Below are 22,704 nucleotides of genomic sequence, written 5' to 3'. Positions count from 1 at the left end.
AGATTTACAAGGATGTTGCCTGGATTGGGGAGCATACCTTATGAGAATAGGTTGAGTGAACTCAGCCTTTTCTCCTTGGAGTGACGGAGGATGAGAGGTGACCTGATAGAGGTGTACAAGATGATGAAAGGCATTGATTGTGTGGATAGTCAGAGGCTTTTTCCCAGGACTGAAGTGGCTAGCACGAGAGGGCATAGTTTTAAGGTGCTTGGAAGTAGGTACAGAGGAGATGTCAGGAGTAAGTTTTTTACGCAGAGAGTGGTGAGTGCGTGGAATGGGGTGGCGGTGGTGGAGGCGGAAACGATAGGGTCTTTTAAGAGACTCCTGGATAGATACACGGAGCTTAGAAAAATAGAGGGCTATGGGTAAGCCTAGGTAGTTCTAAGGTAAGGACATGTTCGGCACAGCTTTGTGGGCCGAAGGGCCTGTATTGTGCTGTAGGTTTTCTATGTTTCTATAACTTTCTGTTTAGCAAAGGCAATGTTCCTGAGGCATGGATTTGCCAGACTGACTGTTTGGATGAGAGAATAGTGTGAGATCTACAGTTAAGATTGCGAATCTGCTGGGGTGGGCTGTTGTGTCGGGTGCTCCCAGTACAGCCTCTACATTGGTGAGAACTGTTGTAAATTGGGGGACCGCTTTGTTGAACACCTCTACACCATCCCCAACAAGTGGAACTTCCTGGCAACCAAACATTTTAATTCCGATTCCCATTCCAGTTCCAGCATGTTGGCCCATGGTCTCCTCTTGTTGTTAAGATGAGGCCACCCTCAGGGTGGAGGAGCAACACCTTGTATTCCTCCAACCTGATGGCATGAATATAGATTTCTTCTAGAAAACAAATTTTACCTGTTCCCCACTCTGACTTTTTAATTCTTCTTTCTCACTTGCCTATTAGTTCCCACTGTGTCCTCTCCTCCTTCCCTTTCCCGTATTGTCCACACTGTTCTCCGATCAGATTCCTTCTCCCGCCCTTGACTTTTCCACTTGGCTTCACCTACCACCTTCTAGCTAGCCTTCCACTCTCCCCCCCCCCACCCACCCCTGTTTATTCTGGCACCCTCTCCCTTCCTTTCCTATCCTGCAGAAGGGTCTCAGCCCAAAAGGGTGGCTATTTAAAAATGTAAACACGAGGAATTCTGCAGGTGCTGGAAATTCAAGCAGCACACATCAAAGTTGCTGGTGAACGCAGCAGGCCAGGCAGCATCTCTAGGAAGAGGTACAGTCGACGTTTCGGGCCGAGACCCTTCGTCAGGACTAACTGAAGGAAGAGCTAGTAAGAGATTTGAGAGGGGGAGGGGTAGATCTAAAATGATAGGAGAAGGCAGGAGGGGGAGGGATGGAGCCAAGAGCTGGACAGGTGATTGGCAAAAGGGATATGAGAGGATCATGGGACGGGAGGCCCAGGGAGAAGGAAAAGGAGGCGGGGGGGGAACCCAGAGGATGGGCAAAGGGTATAGTCAGAGGGACAGAGGGAGAAAAAGGAGGGAGAGAGAGAAAGAATGTGTGTATATAAATAAATAACGGATGGGGTACAAGGGGGAGGTGGGGCATTAGCGTAAGTTAGAGAAATCAATGTTCATGCCATCAGGTTGGAGGCTACCCAGACGGAATATGAGGTTGTTCCTCCAACCTGAGTGTGGCTTCATCTTGACAGTAGAGGAGGCCGTGGATAGACATGTCAGAATGGGAATGGGATGTGGAATTAAAATGTGTGGCCACTGGGAGATCCTGCTTTCTCTGGTGGACAGAGCGTAGGTGTTCAGCAAAGCGGTCTCCCAGTCTGTGTCGGGTCTCGCCAGTATATAGAAGGCCACATCGGGAGCACCGGACGCAGTATATCACCCCAGCCGACTCACAGGTGAAGTGTGGCCTCTCCTGGAAGGACTGTCTGGGGCCCTGAATGGTGGTAAGGGAGGAAGTGTAAGGGCATGTGTAGCACTTGTTCCACTTAAATAGCTCGGCTATTTATTCATTTCTGTAGATGCTGCCTGACCTGCTGAGTTCCTCTAGCATTTTGTGTGTGTTGCTTAAGAATTTTACCGGAATTTAGAGACATATAGGTTAACAAAGGTATGACAGAACTGATGGGCTAGATGCTGTACAAAACACAAAAGGCACTAGAAGGAACTCGGCAGGTCAGGCAGCATCAATGGATGGAAATGGACAGTGGATGTTTTGGATCGGGACGTAGATGTTGTTGTAAAAAGTGCCTATGTGTTACCCCAGATTTGAGCATCTGCAGTCCCTTGTAGCTGTGTGGCTATTACCCAAGGGATTTATACCTGGGGTTAAAAATGTAGATTAAGGAAGGGTCCTTTTATTGTCTCCTTTTATTTTTGTTTTTAAAACTATTACAACTTATTTTGAATTATTGTAGATGCATGTTAATCGAGACCAGTACATTTTGGCCCAATTAAGTGGCTGTCCCAGTTAGCTGAAGTTTTATGGAAATAGTTAAAAAGCTATTTAAAAAAGATGTTTAACTGAGTAACAAATTATGTATTTAAATGAAATACAGAACCAAGTAGAACAATACCACTGCTGCTATAGTATTATAAAACTGCATTGGATCTGATAGCTGTTGACAGAGGAATTTATCCAGTGTAAGCTGCCTTGTTCTTTTGATTGACAGTAAATTAACAAAATCAGTGCAGACACCTAGTGCGGATTATGGACTGCCTTCATACAATGCTTTTGATGATTACATCTGCCAAATTTTTATTTTCATTGTAACATTGAAGATGATTGTCGATGCCTTCAAATTCTTTGAGGCTACTGACTTTTTGAAGTGGTGCAATTGTTTCATTTTGACTGTCAGCCTCCGAGCCTGAATGCTTGAAACAGTAGTGTAATTATCTTACTGCTTATTTCTCACTATTAGTGACAAAAATCACAGCTTTTTAATACAAACACAATGCAACTGATGCTATTTAAAAACTTCGCTCTGACTACAGTGTAGCGTCTAATGGCTACACAAGTATAGGCGTCTGATGCTAGTTTAAAAATTGTTCAGCAAGTCTCCTGTCCCAATTAAGTGGCATTATGTCCCACATAAATGAAGGGAATCCCAGGTATTTTCTCAATTAGTTTTTGTTCTTTAAGACATCCCAAATAAGCAGCTGCCCTGATTAACCAGTCGCCCAATTAACCTGAGTCCACTGTACATCTAACAATGTAGTCTCTGCTTGCTCTTTGGCATATTGTTTCTTGTTTCTGGTAATTCCCCTGGCATGTATCTTTGCTTTTCATATGATTTAAAATATGTAATTTTACCTTTTGTGTATCTTAGGGGATGTTTTGGAGTTGCAGACAAAGTATCTTTGAGGAAATGAAGAAGAAATTCTCTCAGGTAGTATCAGTGTTGCATTGGCTGGAAAGTATTAACAGCCTGTGAATGAGGCAATAACATGGCCTGGCCGGGGTTTCACATTGTTCCAGTAATCTTGGGCAGTGCTAACAAAAAAAAGCAAGCGTAGTTGGCTTACTTCTCCTGTTGTTTGTTTTACCTGCCATAATGTAGCTTTATTTTTGGTTAATTAGAAACTGAGAATTCCTGTACCTGTGCTGTCTTTTTAAGCAACACACACAAAATGCTGGTGGAACGCAGCAGGCCAAACAGCATCTCTAGGAAGAAGCACAGTCAACGTTTCGGGCCGAGACCCTTCATCAGGACTAACTGAAAGAAGAGATAGTCAGAGATTTGAAAGTGGAAGGGGGAAGGGGGAGATCCGAAATGATAGGAGAAGACAGGAGGGGGTGGGATGGAGCCAAGAGCTGGGAAGTTGATTGGCAAAAGGGATACACGGCTGGAGAAGGGAGAGGATTGTGGGACAGGAAGCCTAGGGGGATAGAAAGGGGGAGGGGAGCACCAGAGGAAGATATAGTGAGAGGGACAGAGGGAGGGAAAAAAAGAGAAAGGAAGGGGAAAAAGTAAAAAATAATAAATAAGGGATGGGGTAAGAAGGGAAGGAAGGGGCATTAATGGAAGTTAGAGAAGCCAATGTTCATGCCATCAGGTTGAAGGCTACCCAGATGGAATATAAGGTGTTGTTCCTCCAACCTGAGTGTGGATCCATCTTGACAGTAGAGGAGGCCGTGGATAGACATATCAGAATGGGAATGGGATGTGGAATTGAAATGTGTGGCCACTGGGAGATCCTGCTTTCTTTGGCAGACAGAATGTAGGTGTTCAGCGAAACTGTCTCCCAGTCTGCGTCAGGTCTCGCCAATATATAGCAGGCTGCACCGGGAGCACCGGACGCAGTATATCACCCCAGCTGACTCATAGGTGACGTGTCGCCTCACCTGGAAGGACTGTCTGGGGCCCTGAATGGTGGTAAGGGAGGAAGTGTAAGGGCATGTGTAGCACTTGTTTCGCTTACACGGATAAGTGCCGTGAGGGAGATCGGTGGGAAGGGATGGGGGGGGGGACGAATGGACAAGGACGTCGCGTAGGGAGTGATCCCTGTGGAAAGCAGAAATAGGGGAGAGGGAAAGATGTGCTTGGTGGTGGGATCCCGTTGGAGGTGGCGGAAGTTACAGAGAATTATATGTTGGACCCGGAGGCTGGTGGGGTGATAGGTGAGGACAAGGGGAACCCTATTCCTAGTGGGGTGGCGGGAGGATGGGGTGAGAGCAGATGTACATGAAATGGGAGAGATACGTTTGAGAGCAGAGTTGATGGTGGAGGAAGGGAAGCCCCTTTCTTTAAAAAAAAGATCATTTCCCCCTAGGCCTCCCGTCCCATGATCCTCTCCCTTCTCCAGCCTTGTATCCCTTTTGCCAATCAACTTTCCAACTCTTAGCTGCATCCCTCCTCCTCCTCCTCCTCCTGTCTTCTTCTATCATTTTGGATCTCATCCTCCCCCTCCCACTTTCAAATCTCTTACTATCTCTTCTTTCAGTTAGCCTTGATGAAGGGTCTCGGCTGGAAACGTCGACTGTACCTCTTCCTATAGATGCTGCGTGGCCTGCTGTGTTCCACCAGCATTTATTGTGAGTTGCTTGAATTTCTAGCTTCTGCAGACTTCCTCGTGTTTACTGTCTTTTTAAGTTCAGTGGCCATTGATGACCTTTGCTCCTTTCTTGTGTAACTTGCTGCAAGTGTTGAGTGACTGCACAGTAGCATGAGCCAATTCTCCACTTCTGAGCATTCTTTTCTCAGTATATGCTCTCCTGACTTTCTAGTGTTGATGTCTGTATATTGCTATTTTTGTGCAACTGTATCATATATCTACTGTATGTGCTGTCTGCTGTCAGTACCGTGTTTTGCACCTTGGCACCGGGATCACTGTTTGGCTGTATTCATGGATTTTCATGTATGGTTGAATGACAATTAAACCTGCATAGCGTGTTCTGAGGAAGCTTTTGTAGCTTTTTATATTTTTAAAACTATTGCCTGGTGCCTTTTAGAGGTATTCAATTGCTACCGTTTGCGCAAACTTCTCTGTACAATGTGGTGAGGCCATTTGAAACATGCACAAGGCAACAGAGCAACCTTCGGTTACTTTTCATCTATCTTCATCTAGGGCAAAAAAAACCTATTAGTTTAAAATTTAGTGTTGAGATGTTGTGTTCTCAAAATGCATGTATTTTTTAAACATTGTAAGATGTTCTCAAAATGCACCTACCATTTAAATATTATAAATATTCTCACCACTGTTTGTAAGGAGTTTGTACATTCTCTCAGTGACTGAGTGGGTTTCCTCCAGATGCTCTGGTTTCCTCTCTCAGTCCAAAGACGGGATGCCGGAAGGGCCTGTTATACTGTATCTAAATACAAACGTTTGTAAATAAAATTCAAACTTGTAACTGCGCCCGCCTCTACAACTTCCTCTGACAGCTCGTCCCATATACTTGCCACCTTTTGTGTGAAAATATTGTCCCTCAGGTACTCCTTAAATCTCACCCATCTCATGTTAAACCTATCCCCTCAGGTTTTGGGATCCCCTTTACTGGGGGGAAAAGAATTTTTGCCCCTCATGATATACCTCTATAACGTGATCCCTATGCACCACAGATAAAAATCCCCTGCCTTTCCGGGGTCATTGACAGATTTTTGAACAGTTTGTGCTACATAAGATAAAATTCTTCATTCAAAGGTTAGTAGGAATATTGAACAAGCTGCCGGAGAAGGTAGTGGATGTGGGTTCGATTTCAACATTGAAGAAAAGTTTGAAAAAGTACATGTATGGGATGGGAATGGAGGGATATGGTCCAAGTACAGGTTGAGGAGACTGGCAGAATAACAGTTCAGCACGGACTAGCTGAGCTGAAGGACCCGTTTCTGTGCTGTAGTCCTCCGTGACCTTAAAGCATTCTTCCAATAGCTCGGGGACCAGAACTACACAAAATACTCCATGGGTGGTCTCAGTGATGTCTTTTCAGTCGTTACATGATATCCCAACTCTTGTGCTCAATCTGCAGTTTCTTTTACTTTCATATTCTAAAAGGCTAGTGAGTGCACAAGACTGGAACATGCGTCAGGCAGCTGGACAAAGTCCCAATTAAACCACGTCGAGAATATTCAAAGTAGCTCCTGATGCCATCACATGAGATGGATGGATGGGCTTTGGGGGTGGGAATGCAGTAATCTGCCTTTGGACTATTAACCTCATGCTTTGTAACAGCATTCACCTGAAATTCCCAGGCCTGAGACCTATCTTAGAACAGAGATGAAGAGGAATTTCTTTAGCAAGAATCTGTAGAATTCATTGCTTCAAATAGCTGTGGAGGCTAAGTATTTGAGTATATTTAAAGCAGAGTTCTTCCCCACCACCATCAGATTTATGAATAGACAATGAACCCATAAACACTACTATTATTTGGCTCATTTTGCACTACTTAATTTTTAATATATTTCTTATTGTAATTTATAATTTTTATTATGTATTGCAATGTACTGTCTCAAAACAAATTTTGTGACATATGCCAGAGATATTAAACCTGATTTTGATTCAGATTTTTTTATATTGCTTAGTGTACAGCTACATTTTGGCCCATTCTGGCCACGCTGCTGTTTATTTATGGTGAGGCCTAATTTGGAGTTCTGTGTCCAGTTTTGGTTACCTACCTACAGGAAAGATGTTAATAAGATTGAAAGTGCAGAGAAATTATACAAGTATGTTGATGGGGACTTTAGGGCCTGAGTTATAGGGAAAGGTTGAATAGATTAGGACTTTATTTCCTGGAGCATAGGAGACTGAGTGGAGATTTGATAGAGGTATAAAAAATTATGAGGGTTATAGATAGGATAAATGTAAGCAGGCTTTTTCCACTGAGATTAGTTGAGATTAGAACTAGAGCTCATGGGTTAAGGATGAAAGGGGAACCGTTTAAGGGGAGCATGAAGGGGACCTTTGTCACTCAGAAGGTGGGGAGAGTGTGGAACAAGCTGCCAGTGCAAGTGGTGGATGCAGATTCAGTTGCCACATTTAGGTACATTGATGGGAGGGGTACGGAGGGCTATGGTCTGGATGAGATGGACTGAAGGGCCTGTTTCTGTGCTGTAGTGTTCTTTGACTATGATTATTCACAATGTTGGCCAACTCCCATCCCCTCCTCGCTGCCTTTAGGAATGTATTCATTTCTCACAGTTACTATTTCTCCTTAAATGCATCTCCTGCTGTGCATCTCAACTGTTGTCTAAAATCCTGCTTAGTGACTTGTTTCTGCTGATTGGATACAAAATATTTTGGCCCCACAACCAAGTGCCCCCAAGTCTTCGTGAAAATCTGGGAACCCAGTGATGCTTTAACACATGCTGTAGCTTTAATCCCTGTGTGTAATGACAGAATTACTTCCAAGTTTGGGAACTTCATGCATTTGTTGAAGGAATTCAAAATTGCACCAGGACATTTTACAGGAGAATGTCAGGGTCCATCACCTGAAGCTTAATAGAAGTTGAATGATGCAGCAAGACAATGATCTGAAACAAAAGAGTAAATCAACAACTGAATGATTTAAAAAGAAGAAAATTCGTGTTTTGGAATGGCCAAGTCAGAGCCCAGATCTTAACCCAATTGAGATGCTGTGGCATGACCTGAAGAGAGCAAGGGCTGTTCATGCAAGGTATCTCAGAAATATTGATGAACTTTAAGTTTTGTATGGAGGAATGGTCTAAAATTCCTCTTCTGATCAGCAGCTACAGGAAATGCTTGATGGAGGTTATTGCTGCTAAAGGAGGTTCTACCAGTTATTAAATGCAAGGGTTCACATACTTTTTCTAGCCTGGACTGTGAATGATTAAATAATATGTTCATTAAATGCAGTTGGCCCTCCTTATCCGCAAGTTCCGCAAGCGCGAATTCAACCAACCGCGAATCGAGAAAACCAGGAAGTGCTCTTCCAGCACTTGTTGTTTGAGCATGTACAGACTTTTTTTTCTTGTCATTATTCCCTAATCAATGCAGAGTAACATCTATTTTACATGGTATTTACATTGTATTAGGTATCATAAGTAATATAGAGATGGTTTAAAGTATACGGGAGGATGTGCATAGGTTATCGTGGATTCAGATCAAAAAAAACCGGTTTAGTGTCAGTTAGTCAAACGTTTGTTTTAGAATATAGTATATATTTTACCTTTCTCTGCATATAAAACACTTAAGAAGCGTATGTTTCAGCGCTGGGCTTGGGAACGGAAGCTCCCGAGTTGGATCCAGTGACAGACTGCTCCCGAGCGCGCTCTCCATCCATGCCAGGGTTGATGTGGAGGATCAAAAACCCAAAACCCAATAATTAAACCACTGCAATGCTTCGTAATAATTGTAGCTTTCACTGGGGCAAGGCCTTTCTCACTTTATCCTTTAAAATTCTTCCGATTGTTGACCGACTGTAGCCTAACGCTTTTCCAATGACCAATGGCGTTTCACCTCTTTCTGATCGCTTTATTATTTCCACTTTATTTTCGATCGTGATTATTTTCATCAACAGAAACACTGCGGATTCAGAGCTCTGCCGCCAGGTCCTAATGTTCACTGCATTGATAAGGTCTGCGGTTCTGCTGGGTCCTAAGGGCCATCGCATTGAGACAGGTTGAATAAGGGACTTGAGCATCCACGTTCTTGGTACCCGCGAGGATTCCCGAAACCAATCCCTCGCGGATAAGGAGGGCCGACTGAACATGAAAAGTATAATTGTTTGTGTGTTACTAGTTTCAGCAGACTGTATTTGTCTATTATTGTGACTTAGATGAAGATCAGACCACATTTTATTTACTGCAGAAAACCAGTTAATTGGAAAGGGTTCGCAAACTTCTTGCAACTCTAGATAATCACATTTGCTCACCAGCTGAACTGAGACAATTGTTATTAACCTTCAGATTTCATTGAATCTATTGACATTTAACACAGTACAGAAATATCATTGCGTGTCTCTTTAAAAACTGTGGTGTTTGCCATTTGGCTCGCAAAACAAAATAGATTTATTTATTTTATTTATTTTGAGATAAAGTGCAGAACAGGCCTTTCTGGCTCCTTCAAGCTGTGTCACCAGAATTCCCCCGATTTATCCCTTGTCTAATCACTGGACAATTTGGACTGTGGACTGTGGGAGGAAGCTGGAGCACCTGGAAAAAACCCACACTTTCCTTGGGGAGGACGTACAAGCTCCTTAGAGGACGCCAGGATTGAATTCAGAACTCCAACGCTGTAATCGTGTTGCACTAACTGCTATGCCACCATGCTGCCTGATGTTTAAGATTGTATGCACATAGGGCCTTGTATCTCTACATGTTTAGAAGTTTGGTCTCTGCTCTTCACATATGTGGCAACTAATGTACATGGAAGAACATCCCACAGTGTGCGCGAGTGGTATTTGAGGTGGTGAGAAGTCTCCATACTTCTCTTCAGGTCATAGTGCTTAGACTATAAAACATGCAGAATTAGGCCATTCAGACCATCGAGTCTGATTTATTATCCCTCTCAATCCCATTCTCCTGCCTTCTCTTTGTAACCTTTGGCATCCTCACTAATTAAGAACCTATTAACATTCTTTTTAAATATACCCAATGACTTAGCCTCCACTGCTGTCTGTGGCAATGGATTCCACAGATTCACCACCCTCTGGCTTAAGAAACTCCTTCTCAACTTTGTCCTAAGTCAACATCTCTTTATTCTGATGCTGTGCCCTTTGATCCAAGACTCATTCACTGTAGGACACATCCTCACCGCATCAATTCTATCTAGGCCTTCAATATTCGATAGATTCCGCCCACCCCCATCCCCATTCTTCTAAACTCCAGTGAGTATAAGATCAGAGCCATCAACACTCCTCATATGTTAACACTTCCATTCCGGAATTATTCTTGTGAACATCCTCTGGACCCCCTCTATTGTCAGCACATCATCTCATAGTAAGGGGCCCAAAAGTGCTTACAATACTTCGTGTGGTCTGATCAATGCTTTATAAAGCCTCAGCATTTTATCCTTGCTCTTATATTCTCATTCTCTGGATATGAATATTAACATTGCTTTTGCTTTGCATTCCACCAATTTGACCCACCTTTATTCCTTCTACCAAAATGCATGACTGTACACTTCCTGTCACTGTATTCCATCTGCCAATTCTTTGCCCAATCTACTAATCTGTCCAAGTCTTTCTGCAGATTCCTTGTTTTGTCAACATAATGTGCCCCTCCACCTATCTGTCCAAGTCCCTCTGCAGACTCCCTGCTTCAACACTACCTGCCCTGCCCCTCCACCTATCTTTGTTTCAGTTGTTTACATTCACCCAGAGATCTATTTGTCAGCTCCAAATAAAAACCTCTTAAAACATGCAACCATCTTTCAATACCTCACAGTCAGTGCTGATTGTGAACTCGTCATTGGATGTGAATTGACTATCCAGCTTTTCAGCTGAAACACAGATAAACCCATCAAAGTCGGTGGTTTAAAGTTCAGTATAAACCACTATGTTAAGGCTGATTCAGTGCTTTCATTATTATTTTCTGTTTTTTTCCTAAACTGCAAACAATGCTGCATCAGACATGCAAAACTGCACGTTTGGATAGAAGTGTAGGTAGTTTGGGCAGTGTCCACAACACCTTCAATTATTGAGTCGCTGTTTGTTGAATTGTGGTATTCAACAATACTTGCTATTCAGTTTTGTATGGCTTAGCAAGCTTTCTGTTAGACCAACTAAACTAAATGGATTCACACTGTAAGCAGTGGATATATTTAATGACTTTTGCTTTCAGGACACAGACTTTCAAATAATTCAATTTAATATCAGAGAATTTATACAGTATACAACCTGAAATTTTTACTCTTCACATATGTTTATTGGTGTTTAAAATATTTCTGTAGAAAATAAAAATCCAAATTTCTGATCACTGTATTGGTATTGTACCCATGTAAACTACCACACATTTTTTCCTTTTTTTTGCTCTACTTGTTTAATATATATGTATGTTTCTTATTGTAATTTATAGTTCTTTTACATTACGTATTGCAATGTACTGCTGTTGCAAAACATACTTCATGACATATGACAATGATATTAAACTTGAATGTTTCTGAATACCTGACATTTTGGAAAGGCGACCTGTATCTTGATTCAGGGTGGGAATGCTTACCTATCAACCAGTACCTTACTTCACAACTGTACAAGGGACACTGTTTACACTGGCTCTAGGGTGACCAAGTTCTTTTGTTTTCAATAATACACACAGAACAAGCTACCTCAATAACTAGGTTGTTATTGTATGACATTACCTGGCTTCACTGGTAATATTTTACAGAAACAAAATTCCATGATTAACTTAAAACAGTCACTCTTAGGGTCACTCTTAAAAAGGTTAGGGTCACTCTTAAAAAGATTATGGTTAGGCGGATATGATTTCTGTTCAATAAAATAACAATTTATTGCCACGATATGGAATGAATACTGTTGAAATGCAGTGGACAATGAACTAGGTACATTCAAGTCTAGTGCAGGGAGTGGCACTGTAGCGTAGTGGTTGGTGTAACACTAACACAACACCAGTGACCTGGGTTCAGTTCTGCTGCTGTCTGTAAGGAGTTTAATCTGTTCTCCCTGTGACTGTGAGAGTTTCCTCTGGGTGCTCCCAATTTCCTCCCACGTTTTAAAATGGTAAGAGTTATAATTGCTGAGATGGGTGTAATTGAGTTGGAAGGGCCTGTTACCGTGCTGTCTCTCTGAATAAATAACAGGAAATGAAGAGATGTGTTGGCGCGTGGCCAAGTGGTTAAAGGCGTCTGTCTAGTGATCTGAAGGTCACTAGTTCGATCCTCAGCTGAGGCAGTGTGTTGTGTCCTTGAGCAAGGCACTTAACCACACATGGCTTTGCGATGACACCGGTGCCAAGCTGTATCGGCCCTAGTGCCCTTCCCTTGGACAACATCGGTGACGTGGAGAGGGGAGACTTGCAGCATGGGCAACTGCCGGTCTTCCATGCAACCTTGCCCAGGCCTGTGCCCTGGAAACCTTCCAAGGTGCAAATCCATGGTCTCATGAGACTAACAGATGCCTATATATTAAATGAAGAAAGTCGAGGATTGGTATTTGTTGCGAGATTCTTTTCCACTTCAATTCAGGTTTGGTTTATTAGTTTGCCGACATGTAGATGGAGATACAGTGGGAGAAGTTTTGTTTGTATGCCATCCAGGCATATCATGGTGTGCATAAGTCTTCAATGCAGAAGGTAGTGAAGCAGCTACAGAGAAAGTGGTACATGGAGAAGGATATCTGGACGTATATTGGCACAAATTCTGTTGGTCAGGTCCAGCCTATTTCTATTATTGCCCAGACTGGTCCTCATTCACTATATTGAGCTGTGGTAACTGAAGAACTTGGTGGAATGCTGTAGCAGGTACTCTGCCATCTCGTTGAGAGCACCCAGGGACAGAGCCACACCACAGGAAGAAACAGGAGAACACATAAAGCTGGGGGAAAGATGTATGACATAGATAGTGACAAAGGTTAGTGGCTTGATGACTAATGAGGAGACAGGACAGATGAGGGATTATTTTGCTGCATTTTGATGTACATGTGACAAATAAAGCTAATCTTTAATAATTGTGTGAGATATGGGTATGATGCAGTCAAAACCTATGAAAATAATGCATGTCTGATCTATAAAAGCTGCTACTCTATTTTAACAATAACCAATGTTGTTGCAGTCAGAGACGGCGGCAGATGAACCACGGGTACTCTGTATTATTCAGGACACCACAAATGCCAAGTCGGTCACTCAGCGGATCACTCTCAACCTCCCTGCATCAACTCTCGTCAAGCAGCTGTTTGAGGACGTCTCAGCTAAAGCAGGCTACGTTAATGGCACCTTCGAGCTGGTCTGGAGCAACGGTCTTAACAATCCTGACCAGGTGAGCCTGAGAGCTAACTCTTGCTTCTTCAGATAGTGATGTCCACCTTATCACCTAATCATGAATACTAGAATAGCTGGGAGGTGGGAACCGAACTGAAGCGATGGAGGAAGAGTTGGTGGCTCACAAATAGAGGAAGCTTGTAGACAGTGTGAGAAGGAGGGTAGGCAGGTGATAGACAAGGGATGCGCTCAGACCGATGATTTGAGATGTGTCTATTTTAATGCAAGGAGTATTATGAACAAAGCGGATGAGCTTAGAGCATGGATCAGTACTTGGAATTATGATGTGGCCATTACAGAGACTTGGATGACTCAGGGGCAAGAATGGTTACTTCAAGTCCCAGGCTTTAGATGTTTCAGAAAGGATATTAAGGGAGGCCAAAGAGGTGGGGATATGGCACTGTTGATTAGAGATAGTGTCACGGCTGTAGAAAAGGAGGAAGTCATGGAGGGATTGTCTACGGAGTGTCTGTGGGTGGAAGTTAGGAACAGGAAGGGGTCAGTAACTCTACTGGGTGTTTTTTATAGACTACCCAATAGTAACAAGGACATCGAGGAGCAGCTAGGGAGACAGATTCTGGAAAGGTGTAATAATAACAGTGTTGTTGTGGTGGGAGATTTTAATTTCCCAAATATTGGTTGGTGTCTCCCTAGAGCAAGGGGTTCAGATGGCGTGGAGTTTGTTAGGTGTGTTCAGGGTGGATTCTGTTCAGGATGGATTCTTGACACAAAGTGTTTCTAAGCCTAGAAGAGGAGAGGCTGTAATTGTTCTAGTATTTGGAAATGTACCTGGTCAGGTATCAGATCTCTCAGTGGGAGAGCATTTGGGAGATAGTGATTACAACTCTATCTCCTTTACCATAGCATTGGAGAGGGACAGGAACAGACAAGTTAGGAAAGCATTTAATTGGAGTAAGGGGAAATGAGGTTATCAGGCAGGAACTTGAAGCATAAATTGGGAACAGATGGGAAATGTATGGAAGAAATGTGGCAAATGTTCAGAGGATATTTGTGTTGGATTCTGTGTAGATACGTTCCAATGAGACACGGAAAGGATGGTAGGGTACAGGAACAGTGGTGTACACAGGCTGTTGTAAATCTAGTCAAGAAGAAAAGAAAAGCTAACCAGCGGTTCAAAAAATTAGGTAATGATAGAGATTTAGAAGATTATAGGCTAGCAGAAAGCTTAAGAAGGAAGTTAGGAGAGCCAGAAGGGGCCATGAGAAGTATTTGGCGGACAGGATTAAGGAGAACCCCAAAGCATTCTACAAGTATGTGAAGAGCAAGAGGATAAGATGAGAGAGAATAGGACCAATCAAGTGTGACAGTGGAAAAGTGTGTATGGAGCCGGAGGAAATAGCAGAGGTACTTAATGAATACTTTGCTTCATTATTCACTATGGAAAAAGATCTTGGCGATTGTAGGGATGACTTGCAGCAGGCTGAAGAGGTTGAGCATATAGATATTAAGAAAGAGGATGTGCTGGAGCTTTTGGAAAATATCAAATTGGATAAGTCACCAGGACTGGATGAGATGTACCCCAGGCTACGACGGTGGAGATTGCTGAGCCTCTGGTGATGATCTTTGCATCATCAGTGGGGACAAGAGAGATTGGAGGGTTGCGGATGTTGTTCCCTTATTCAAGAAAGGGAGTAGAGATAGCCCAGGAAATTATAGACCAGTGAGTCTTACCTCAGTGGTTGGCAAGTCGATGGAAAAGATCCTGAGAGGCAGGATTTATGAACATTTGGAGATGAATAACATGATTCGGAATAGTCAGCATGGCTTTGTCAAAGGCAAGTCCTGCCTTTCGAATTTTTTTGAGTATGTGACTAAACACGTTGATGAAGGTAGGGCAGTAGATGTAGTGTATATGGATTTCAGCAAGGCATTTGATAAGGTACCCCATGCAAGGCTTATTGAGAAAGTAAGGAGGCATGGGATCCAAGGGCATCTTGCTTTGTGGATCCAGAATTGGCTTGCCCACAGAAAGCAAAGAGTGGTTGTAGATGGGTCATATTCTGCATGGAGGCTGGTGACCAGTGGTGTGCCTCAGGGATCTGTTCTGGGACCCCCTACTCTTCATGACTTTTATAAATGACCTGGATGAGGAAGTGGAGGGTTGGGTTAGTAAATTTGCTGATGACACAAAGATGTGAGGTGTTGTGGATAGTGTGGAGGGCTGTCAGAGATTACAGTGGGACATTGATAGGATGCAAAACTGGGCTGAAAAATGGCAGATGGAGTTCAACCCAGATAAGTGTGAGATGATTCATTTTGGTAGGTCAAATAGGATGGCAGAATATAGTATTAATGGTAAGACCTTTGGCAGTGTGGAGGATGAGAAGGACCTTGGGATCCGAGTCCATTGGACACTCAAAGCTGCTGCGCAGGTTGATTCTGTGGTTAAGAAGGCATATGGTGCATTGGCCTTCATCAATCATGGGATTGAGTTTAGGAGCCGAGAGGTAATGTTGCAGCTACATAGGACTCTAGTCAGACCCCACTTGGAGCACTGTGCTCAGTTCTGGTCACCTCACTACAGGAAGGATGTGGAAACCATAGAAAGGGTGCAGAGGAGATTTACAAGGCTGTTGCCTGGATTGGGGCGCATGCCTTATGAAGACAGGTTGAGTGAACTTGGCCTTCTCTCCTTGGAGCGACGGAGGATGAGAGGTGATCTGATAGAGGTGTATAAAATGATGAGAGGCACTAATCATGTGGATAGTCAGAGGCTTTTTCCCAGAGCTGAACTGGCTGACACGAGAGGACACAGTTTTAAGGTGCTTGGAAGTAGGTACAGAGGAGATGTCAGGGGTAAGTTTTTTATGCCAAGCGTGGTGAATGCGTGGAATGGACTGCCGGGGATGGTGGTGGAGGCGGATACGATAGGGTCTCTTAAGAGACTTCTGTATAGGTGTATGGAGCTTCGAAAAATAGAGGGCTATGGGTAACCCTAGGTAAATTCTAAGGTAAGGACATGTGGGCCGAAGGGCCTGTATTGTGCTGTAGGCTTTCTATGTTTCTGTGAATGTGGCTTCCAACAATCTTCTCATTGAATCATGAGCGTGGCCTCCAACAGTCTTGTCACCTAACCGTTAGTGTGGATTCCAACAATCTTATCACAGAAGCATTACTGTGGGTTCCATTAGTGCGGATTTCCTGATCTTGATCAGAAAACGAGTAGGTAATAAAGTGGAAGAGGGATCTCTCTGTGTGCTAATAACCAGGGCTCATGACTTTGGTATTTTCTCATCATGGCAACAGTTACTTGGAGTATTGTGAGCTGCTTTGGATCCCTTATCTAAGGAAAGATATGATGGCATTACAGAAGGTTCACGAGAATGATTCCAGGAATAAAAAGGTTAATCTATGAGGAGTGTTTGATGGCTTCGGGTCTGTATTCACTGGACTTTAGAAGAATGAGGAAGGATCTTATTGAAACGTATCAAATATTGAAAGGCCTGGACAGAGTGGAAGTGGAGAGGATGTTTCCTGTAGTGGGAGAGTCTAGGACCAGAGGGCAGTCTAGAGGGTCAACCAATCAGAGCAGAGGTGAGGAGGAATTTCTTTAGCCAGGTGGTGTTGAATCTGTGGAATTCATTGCCACAGACGGCTATGGAGGCCAAGTGATGGAGTATATTTAAAGCAGAGTTTAATCGATTCTTGATTAGTCAGGGTGTCAGAGGTTATGTATGGGAAGAATGCAGGAGAACAGGGTTGAGCGAGATAATAAATCAGGCGTGGTGGAATGGTGGAGCAGACCTGATAGGCCAAATGGCCTAATTATGCTTCTGTGTTTTGTGGTCGTATCTCTGCAGACGGATAATAAAACTTTCACTTTGAGGTGTCTGCTTCAAGTCTGAGCTTGCCATTGAAGCCTGCACACAGCTCGAGAGTGCTGTCTTTCACCTGCAGCTAGTCAATGAGGCTTCACATAGGATCTTACTCAGTGTACCTGGTAGGTCTTGACTCAGAATTGTGGACCTGTTCCTTGATGAATAGATTGTTATTCTCTACTGTGCATCTTCTATAGATGTACTGTGGAAAGTATCCTAATTGGTTGCTCCATGAACTGGTATGGAAACACCAAAGCACAGGAACAGGAAAGACTGTAGAAAGTGCTGGATAGGCCATCTCAGGCAAAGCTCTCCCTTCCATTGAATATATTTACATGGGGCACTGCCACAAGAAAGCAGCATTAATCATCAAGGACTGCCATTATCCAAGCCATGCTCTCTTCTCAGTAGTACCATTGGGAAGAGGTACGGAAGCCTTGGATCCCACACCACCAGGTTCAGTAACAGTTACTACAATCAGTCTCCTGAACCAGTGTGGGTAACTTAACTCACCATAACTAAACTGATTCTACAACTAACAGACTCACTTTCAAGGACTGTGGTGCAACTCAAAAGCTCTTAATATTGCTTTTTACTTGCACAGTCTGTCATCTTTTGCACATTGGTTATTTGTCAGTTTTTGTCTCTATAGTTTTTGTTTTTCTTGCAAATGCTGCAAGAAAATCAATGTCAGAGTTGTATGTGATAACTTAGATGTATTTTAGTAATTTACTTTGAATATTGAACTATGGTTTCTGCTAATGGATAATCTATAGCAGAAGTATGTATGTCTCCTAGGGCCATGAGTTTGGAAGAGGCAGAGATACAGAAGTTATTTACTGGTAATGCGTGCTTAACTCTGACATAAACTCCAGGGTCTGTACTTGCTGGAGTTTAGAAGAAATGAGGGAAGATCTCATTGAAACCAATCAAATATTGAAAGATTGGGATCAAGTGGATGCAGAGAGGATGTTTCCTATAATAGGGAACTCTAGGACCAGAGGGCACAGACTCAGAATAGAAGAACATACCTGTAGAACAGAGACAGAACATGGAACAGTATAGCACAGGAACAGGGCCCTCAGCCCACAATATTGTGCTGAAACTAATCCCTTCTGCCTACACAGTATCCATATCCTTCCATTTCTCTCACATTCCCCTCACATTCATGTGCTTATAAGACCATAAGAAGCAAGCGATTTGGCCCATCGAGTCTGCTGCACCGTTCAATCATGGGCTGATCCAATTCTTCTAGTCAGCCCCACTCCCCTGCCTTCTCTTCAGACCCTTTGATGCCCTGGCTAATCAAGAACCTATCTATCTCTGCCTTAAATGCACCCAATGACTTGGCCTCCATAGTTGCTCATGGCAACAAATTTCACAGATTTACCACCCTCTGACTAAGGTAATTTCTCTGCATCTGTGTTCTAAATGGACGTTCTTCAATTCTGAAGTTGTGCCCGCTTGTCCTAGACTCCCCTACTATATGAATAACTTTTCCATATCTAATCTGTTCAGGCCTTTTCTGAGCATCTATTAAAAGTCTCTAATGTGTCTGCCTCAATGACCACCCCAGGCAGTGTATTCCAGGCACCCACCACCCTTTCTTCTTTCTTTTCAAATCTTTTTATTGTTATATTATACGAAAGAAATAACATGAGTACATTGAAGTAACAACACTTACAATGTCCCAAAAAAGACATTATCTTAAAGATTGAAAAAAAAATTGTGATAACAAAAAAAAGCTAAGCAGAAAAAGTGAGGAAAAAAACCCCATTAGGTGTACAACCCCGGAGCCATGCGTCAATACAAAAAGCTTCTAAAAATAAACATCAAACCGCCAGCAAGAAAAGAAAATATACCAAAAAATTTACAATTAGATTGTGGAAAAAATCTATCAATTAACTCAAATGATAATAACGAGCAAATGAGCACCATCTTTTCTCAAAATCAAATAAAGGTTCAAAGGTTGAGTTCTAATTTTCTCCAAACTAAGACATAGCATCACTTGAGAGAACCATTGTGACAAAGTGGGAGCTGATGTATCCTCTCTTTGGACACCACTCTTTGTTTAAAAAAAAACTTGCCCCTCACATCTCTTTTGAAATGACCCCTCTCACCTTAAATGCTTGTCCTCTGGTATTAGGTTCAACCCTGGAAAAAGATGTTGTCTGTCTACACTACCTGTGCCTCTCATAATCATATAAATCTCAGCTTCCTCCACTCCAGAGAAAACAACCCAGTTTGTCTGTGATTTCTTTATTCTGTGTAGCTGGATCTTGTGACCAGCACAGCAGTGCTAATGGTTGGACAAAGCAGCTGCTAATCCACTCCTTTTCTTTTTTCACCCCTTTTAATCAGGAAATGTTGGAATCTTGCCATAAAATCAGCTGTTATTACCACAACACTGTAATTCAACATGGTTCACTGTCTCTGTAATTCATGAACCTTGTTCATGCTGCTTGATTTACACACACACACACACACACACACACACACACACTCCACAGCTTCTTCCCTGCAACCATCAGATTTCTGAATGGCCTATGAATACTATCTTAATGTGTGTGTGTGTATTTCTTATCGTATTATTTATAATTTATGCATTGCAATGTACTGCTGCCACCAAACAGAAAATTTCACAGTGATAATAAATCTGATTCTGATTAACACTATAAACAGACCTCACTGCATTCTGTGTTCAGCTGGTTTGTCATGAGCTAGCTGTAAGACAAACGAATACCCTGCCACCACTGAGGTCTCGTCACTAGGACAGCAAACTTTTTACTGTTTATCTGCACTGCGCAATGCATACGTATTGAATTATATTTTTATTAAATATTGTAATACTTTGGTTTATGTGCTGTTTGTGATGTTTTGTGGATAGTCAGAGGACTATCATTTCGTTTGGTTGTACAGTCAGATGAGAATAAGCCTGAACTTGATATTCCATGATATTGATGAATGGTGGAGCAGGCTCGATGGGCTGAATGGTCTACCCCTCCTGCGGCATGTTCATATGTATTCAGGGCTTCTGGTTACCCAGGCTTAGGGTTCCAAATGCTTAAAATCAGGAAACACTCGGCCGGTCAGGCGGTATCAGTGGAGGAAAAGGAAATTAATATCTCAAGTCTAAGACCTTTGTTAAGAACCGGGATAGAGGAAACAAGTGTTTTCAGGGTATATTTTTTATTTGAAAGATACAGAGCAGAACAGGCCCTTTCGGCCTAATGAGCCGCACTGGCCAGCAGCCCACCAATTTAACCTTGGCTTAATCACAGGACGATTTACAATGACTAATTAACCTACAAATTAGTATGTCTTTGGACTGTGGGGAGGAACACAAGCACACACGTGAAGAACATACAAGCTTTCTTACAGAGGATGCTGGAATTGAACTGTAATATTGCTGCACTAACCACTGTGCTGCCATGACGTCCTAATAACAGTGAAGTGATTGAAGTAAAGGGAATATCTTTGAAATAAAACATTTCAGAAATATTTTTAGTGATACCAGATGAGTTAATGTGACATTTAGAGTCAGATTATCATTCTTTGTGTATTGTGTAGCGACTAATAGAGATGTCATATGCCTTGCAGGCTGATATCTGAAACGTTAACTGTTTCTCTCTCTGCAGATGCTGCCTGACTTGCTAATTTGTTTTTCTGTTTTTTATTTCAGATTTCCAGCATCTGCCTTTGTTTTGCATTATTAACCTCTTCCCCTTATTAACCTGTTCAAATTCAAGTTCAGTTTATTGACATTCAGCCGTGTTTCAATGAAACAATGTTGCTCCAGACCAAGGTGCACAACACAGTACATATACCACACGTATATAAAGTAATATTGCCGCAAATAAATTAACAAATAATAAGGTGCATTTACGACACAAGTTAAAAGTTAAAACAGTATAACGCTACTGGTGCTTCAAATGTGACGGGACCTGGGTGCTGGCAGGGAGTCCTGGGAAAGAAGCGGTTTCTCATCCTAACAGTTCTTGTCCTGATGTTACAGTACCTCCTGCCTGATGTAGGGGGTCAAAGAGATTGTTGGACAGTTGTGAGGGACAATGCTAAGGGTCCTGCTCCTGATGATCCTCACAGCTGTCCTCGCAAGTCTTTGTCATGTTTGGTTTTACAGTGTTTGAATTCATACCATGTAGCCTGTAAACTTTATATTCTGTTTCAGAGCCCTCTGGATTACGCCAGTGAAAAATCTCTTACTGATTCGGGATTTGAAGCAGGAAAGAAAAACTTCCTTCACCTTACAGATAAGGATGGAGAGCAGCCCCAGTTTGCATCGGTAGGTGGCCTTGACTTTCATCATGGGGTTAATCGTATTCGTAGCTGCTCAGTATTCACAACTGATTTCGCTTTCTGGTTCATGTAGGTTCCTCTTCAGTGAGTTATTAGACTCCTCCACAAATATGTACAAGTAAGCTTTGTAGCCTTTGTGTGTGTGTGTGAGGGAGAGAAACTATTGGTGCTGGAAGGATCTTGAGGTTTTAGGCAGTATATAGACATGAATGTGTTCAGTTGGAGTGCTGACACAGGAAAGAAAATCCAGGCCAGGCTGCCTTCTTGCTGGTACCATCAGCCAGGATGTACAGGAATGCCTTCGGGTTGCAGGTTCACCACCAGGTTCAGGAACAGTTATCAGACTACAACAATCAGGCTTCTGAAATAGTGTGGATAACTTCACTCACCTCAACATAGAACTGATTCCATGACGTACAGACTCACTGTCAAGATCTCTATAACTCGTGTTTTCAGTATTATTTTTAATTTACACAGTGTGTCTTTTGCATGTTGGTTATTTGTTAGTCTCTATCTGTTCATGGTTTTGATAATATTCTGGTAATAATGGTTATTTGTTAGTCTCTATCTATTTATAGTGTTGGTAATATTCTGTTACATTATTTTCTTGTAAATGCCTGCAAGAATATAAATCTCAAGGTAGCACACATATTTTCATAATAAATATACTTTGAACTTCAGGTGCTTAACAAATCAGGTGGCATTAGCAGTGAGAGAAAAGGTTCCTGTTTCATAACAGTGATCTTTCATTGCAAGATTTCATTTCCAATCAATGGCCATTAATAGGAGCATTGAACTCTGTTTTTCGAAGGTGTGACCTGACCCACTGAGAACTTGCTGCATTTTCTTAAACATTTTCAATGTGTGCAATGTTTACATGTTGGGCAAACCAGGTGAGAATTCTTTTTATTTATTTTGCTGCGCAGAACAGGCTCTTCTGGCCCAATGGTCTTCACCACCCAGGAAACCACATATTTAACCCAAGCCTAATCACGGGACTGTTTGCAATGACCAATTAGCTTCAATTAACCTATTAGTGGGTATATCCTTGGAATTTAGGAGGAAAGCCGAGCAGCAGGAGTTCACCCATGTGTTTCACGGAGAACGTACAGATTCCTTACAGAAAGCCTCGAGCTGTAATGGCATCACACTAACCATTATGCTACTGTGGTGCACATGTTCCTGAGCTAATTCAAG

At 42.5% G+C, this 22,704-nt stretch overlaps 1 protein-coding gene across 4 annotated transcripts in view; it reads left to right on the top strand.

Annotated features, from left to right (window-relative positions):
• Positions 1-22,704, top strand: part of usp47 (ubiquitin specific peptidase 47) — a 229,929-nt gene that overhangs the window by 63,731 nt on the left and 143,494 nt on the right. For 2 of the 4 annotated variants that reach the window (XM_072272897.1, XM_072272896.1), the window contains exons 2-4: positions 3,293-3,352; positions 13,146-13,349; positions 21,380-21,493. In XM_072272897.1, coding sequence (XP_072128998.1) covers positions 3,293-3,352; positions 13,146-13,349; positions 21,380-21,493 — 378 coding nt within the window. The remainder of the gene's footprint in view (positions 1-3,292; positions 3,353-13,145; positions 13,350-21,379; positions 21,494-22,704) is intronic. The other 2 variants (XM_072272899.1, XM_072272898.1) reach the window with 1 other exon arrangement.

The sequence above is a fragment of the Mobula birostris genome, chromosome 11 (genome assembly GCF_030028105.1).
Source record: "Mobula birostris isolate sMobBir1 chromosome 11, sMobBir1.hap1, whole genome shotgun sequence".
In the NCBI taxonomy this organism is placed as follows: Eukaryota; Metazoa; Chordata; class Chondrichthyes; order Myliobatiformes; family Myliobatidae; genus Mobula; species Mobula birostris.
Note: the sequence above shows the minus strand (reverse complement) of the source record. Positions and strands in the feature narration are given on the sequence as shown.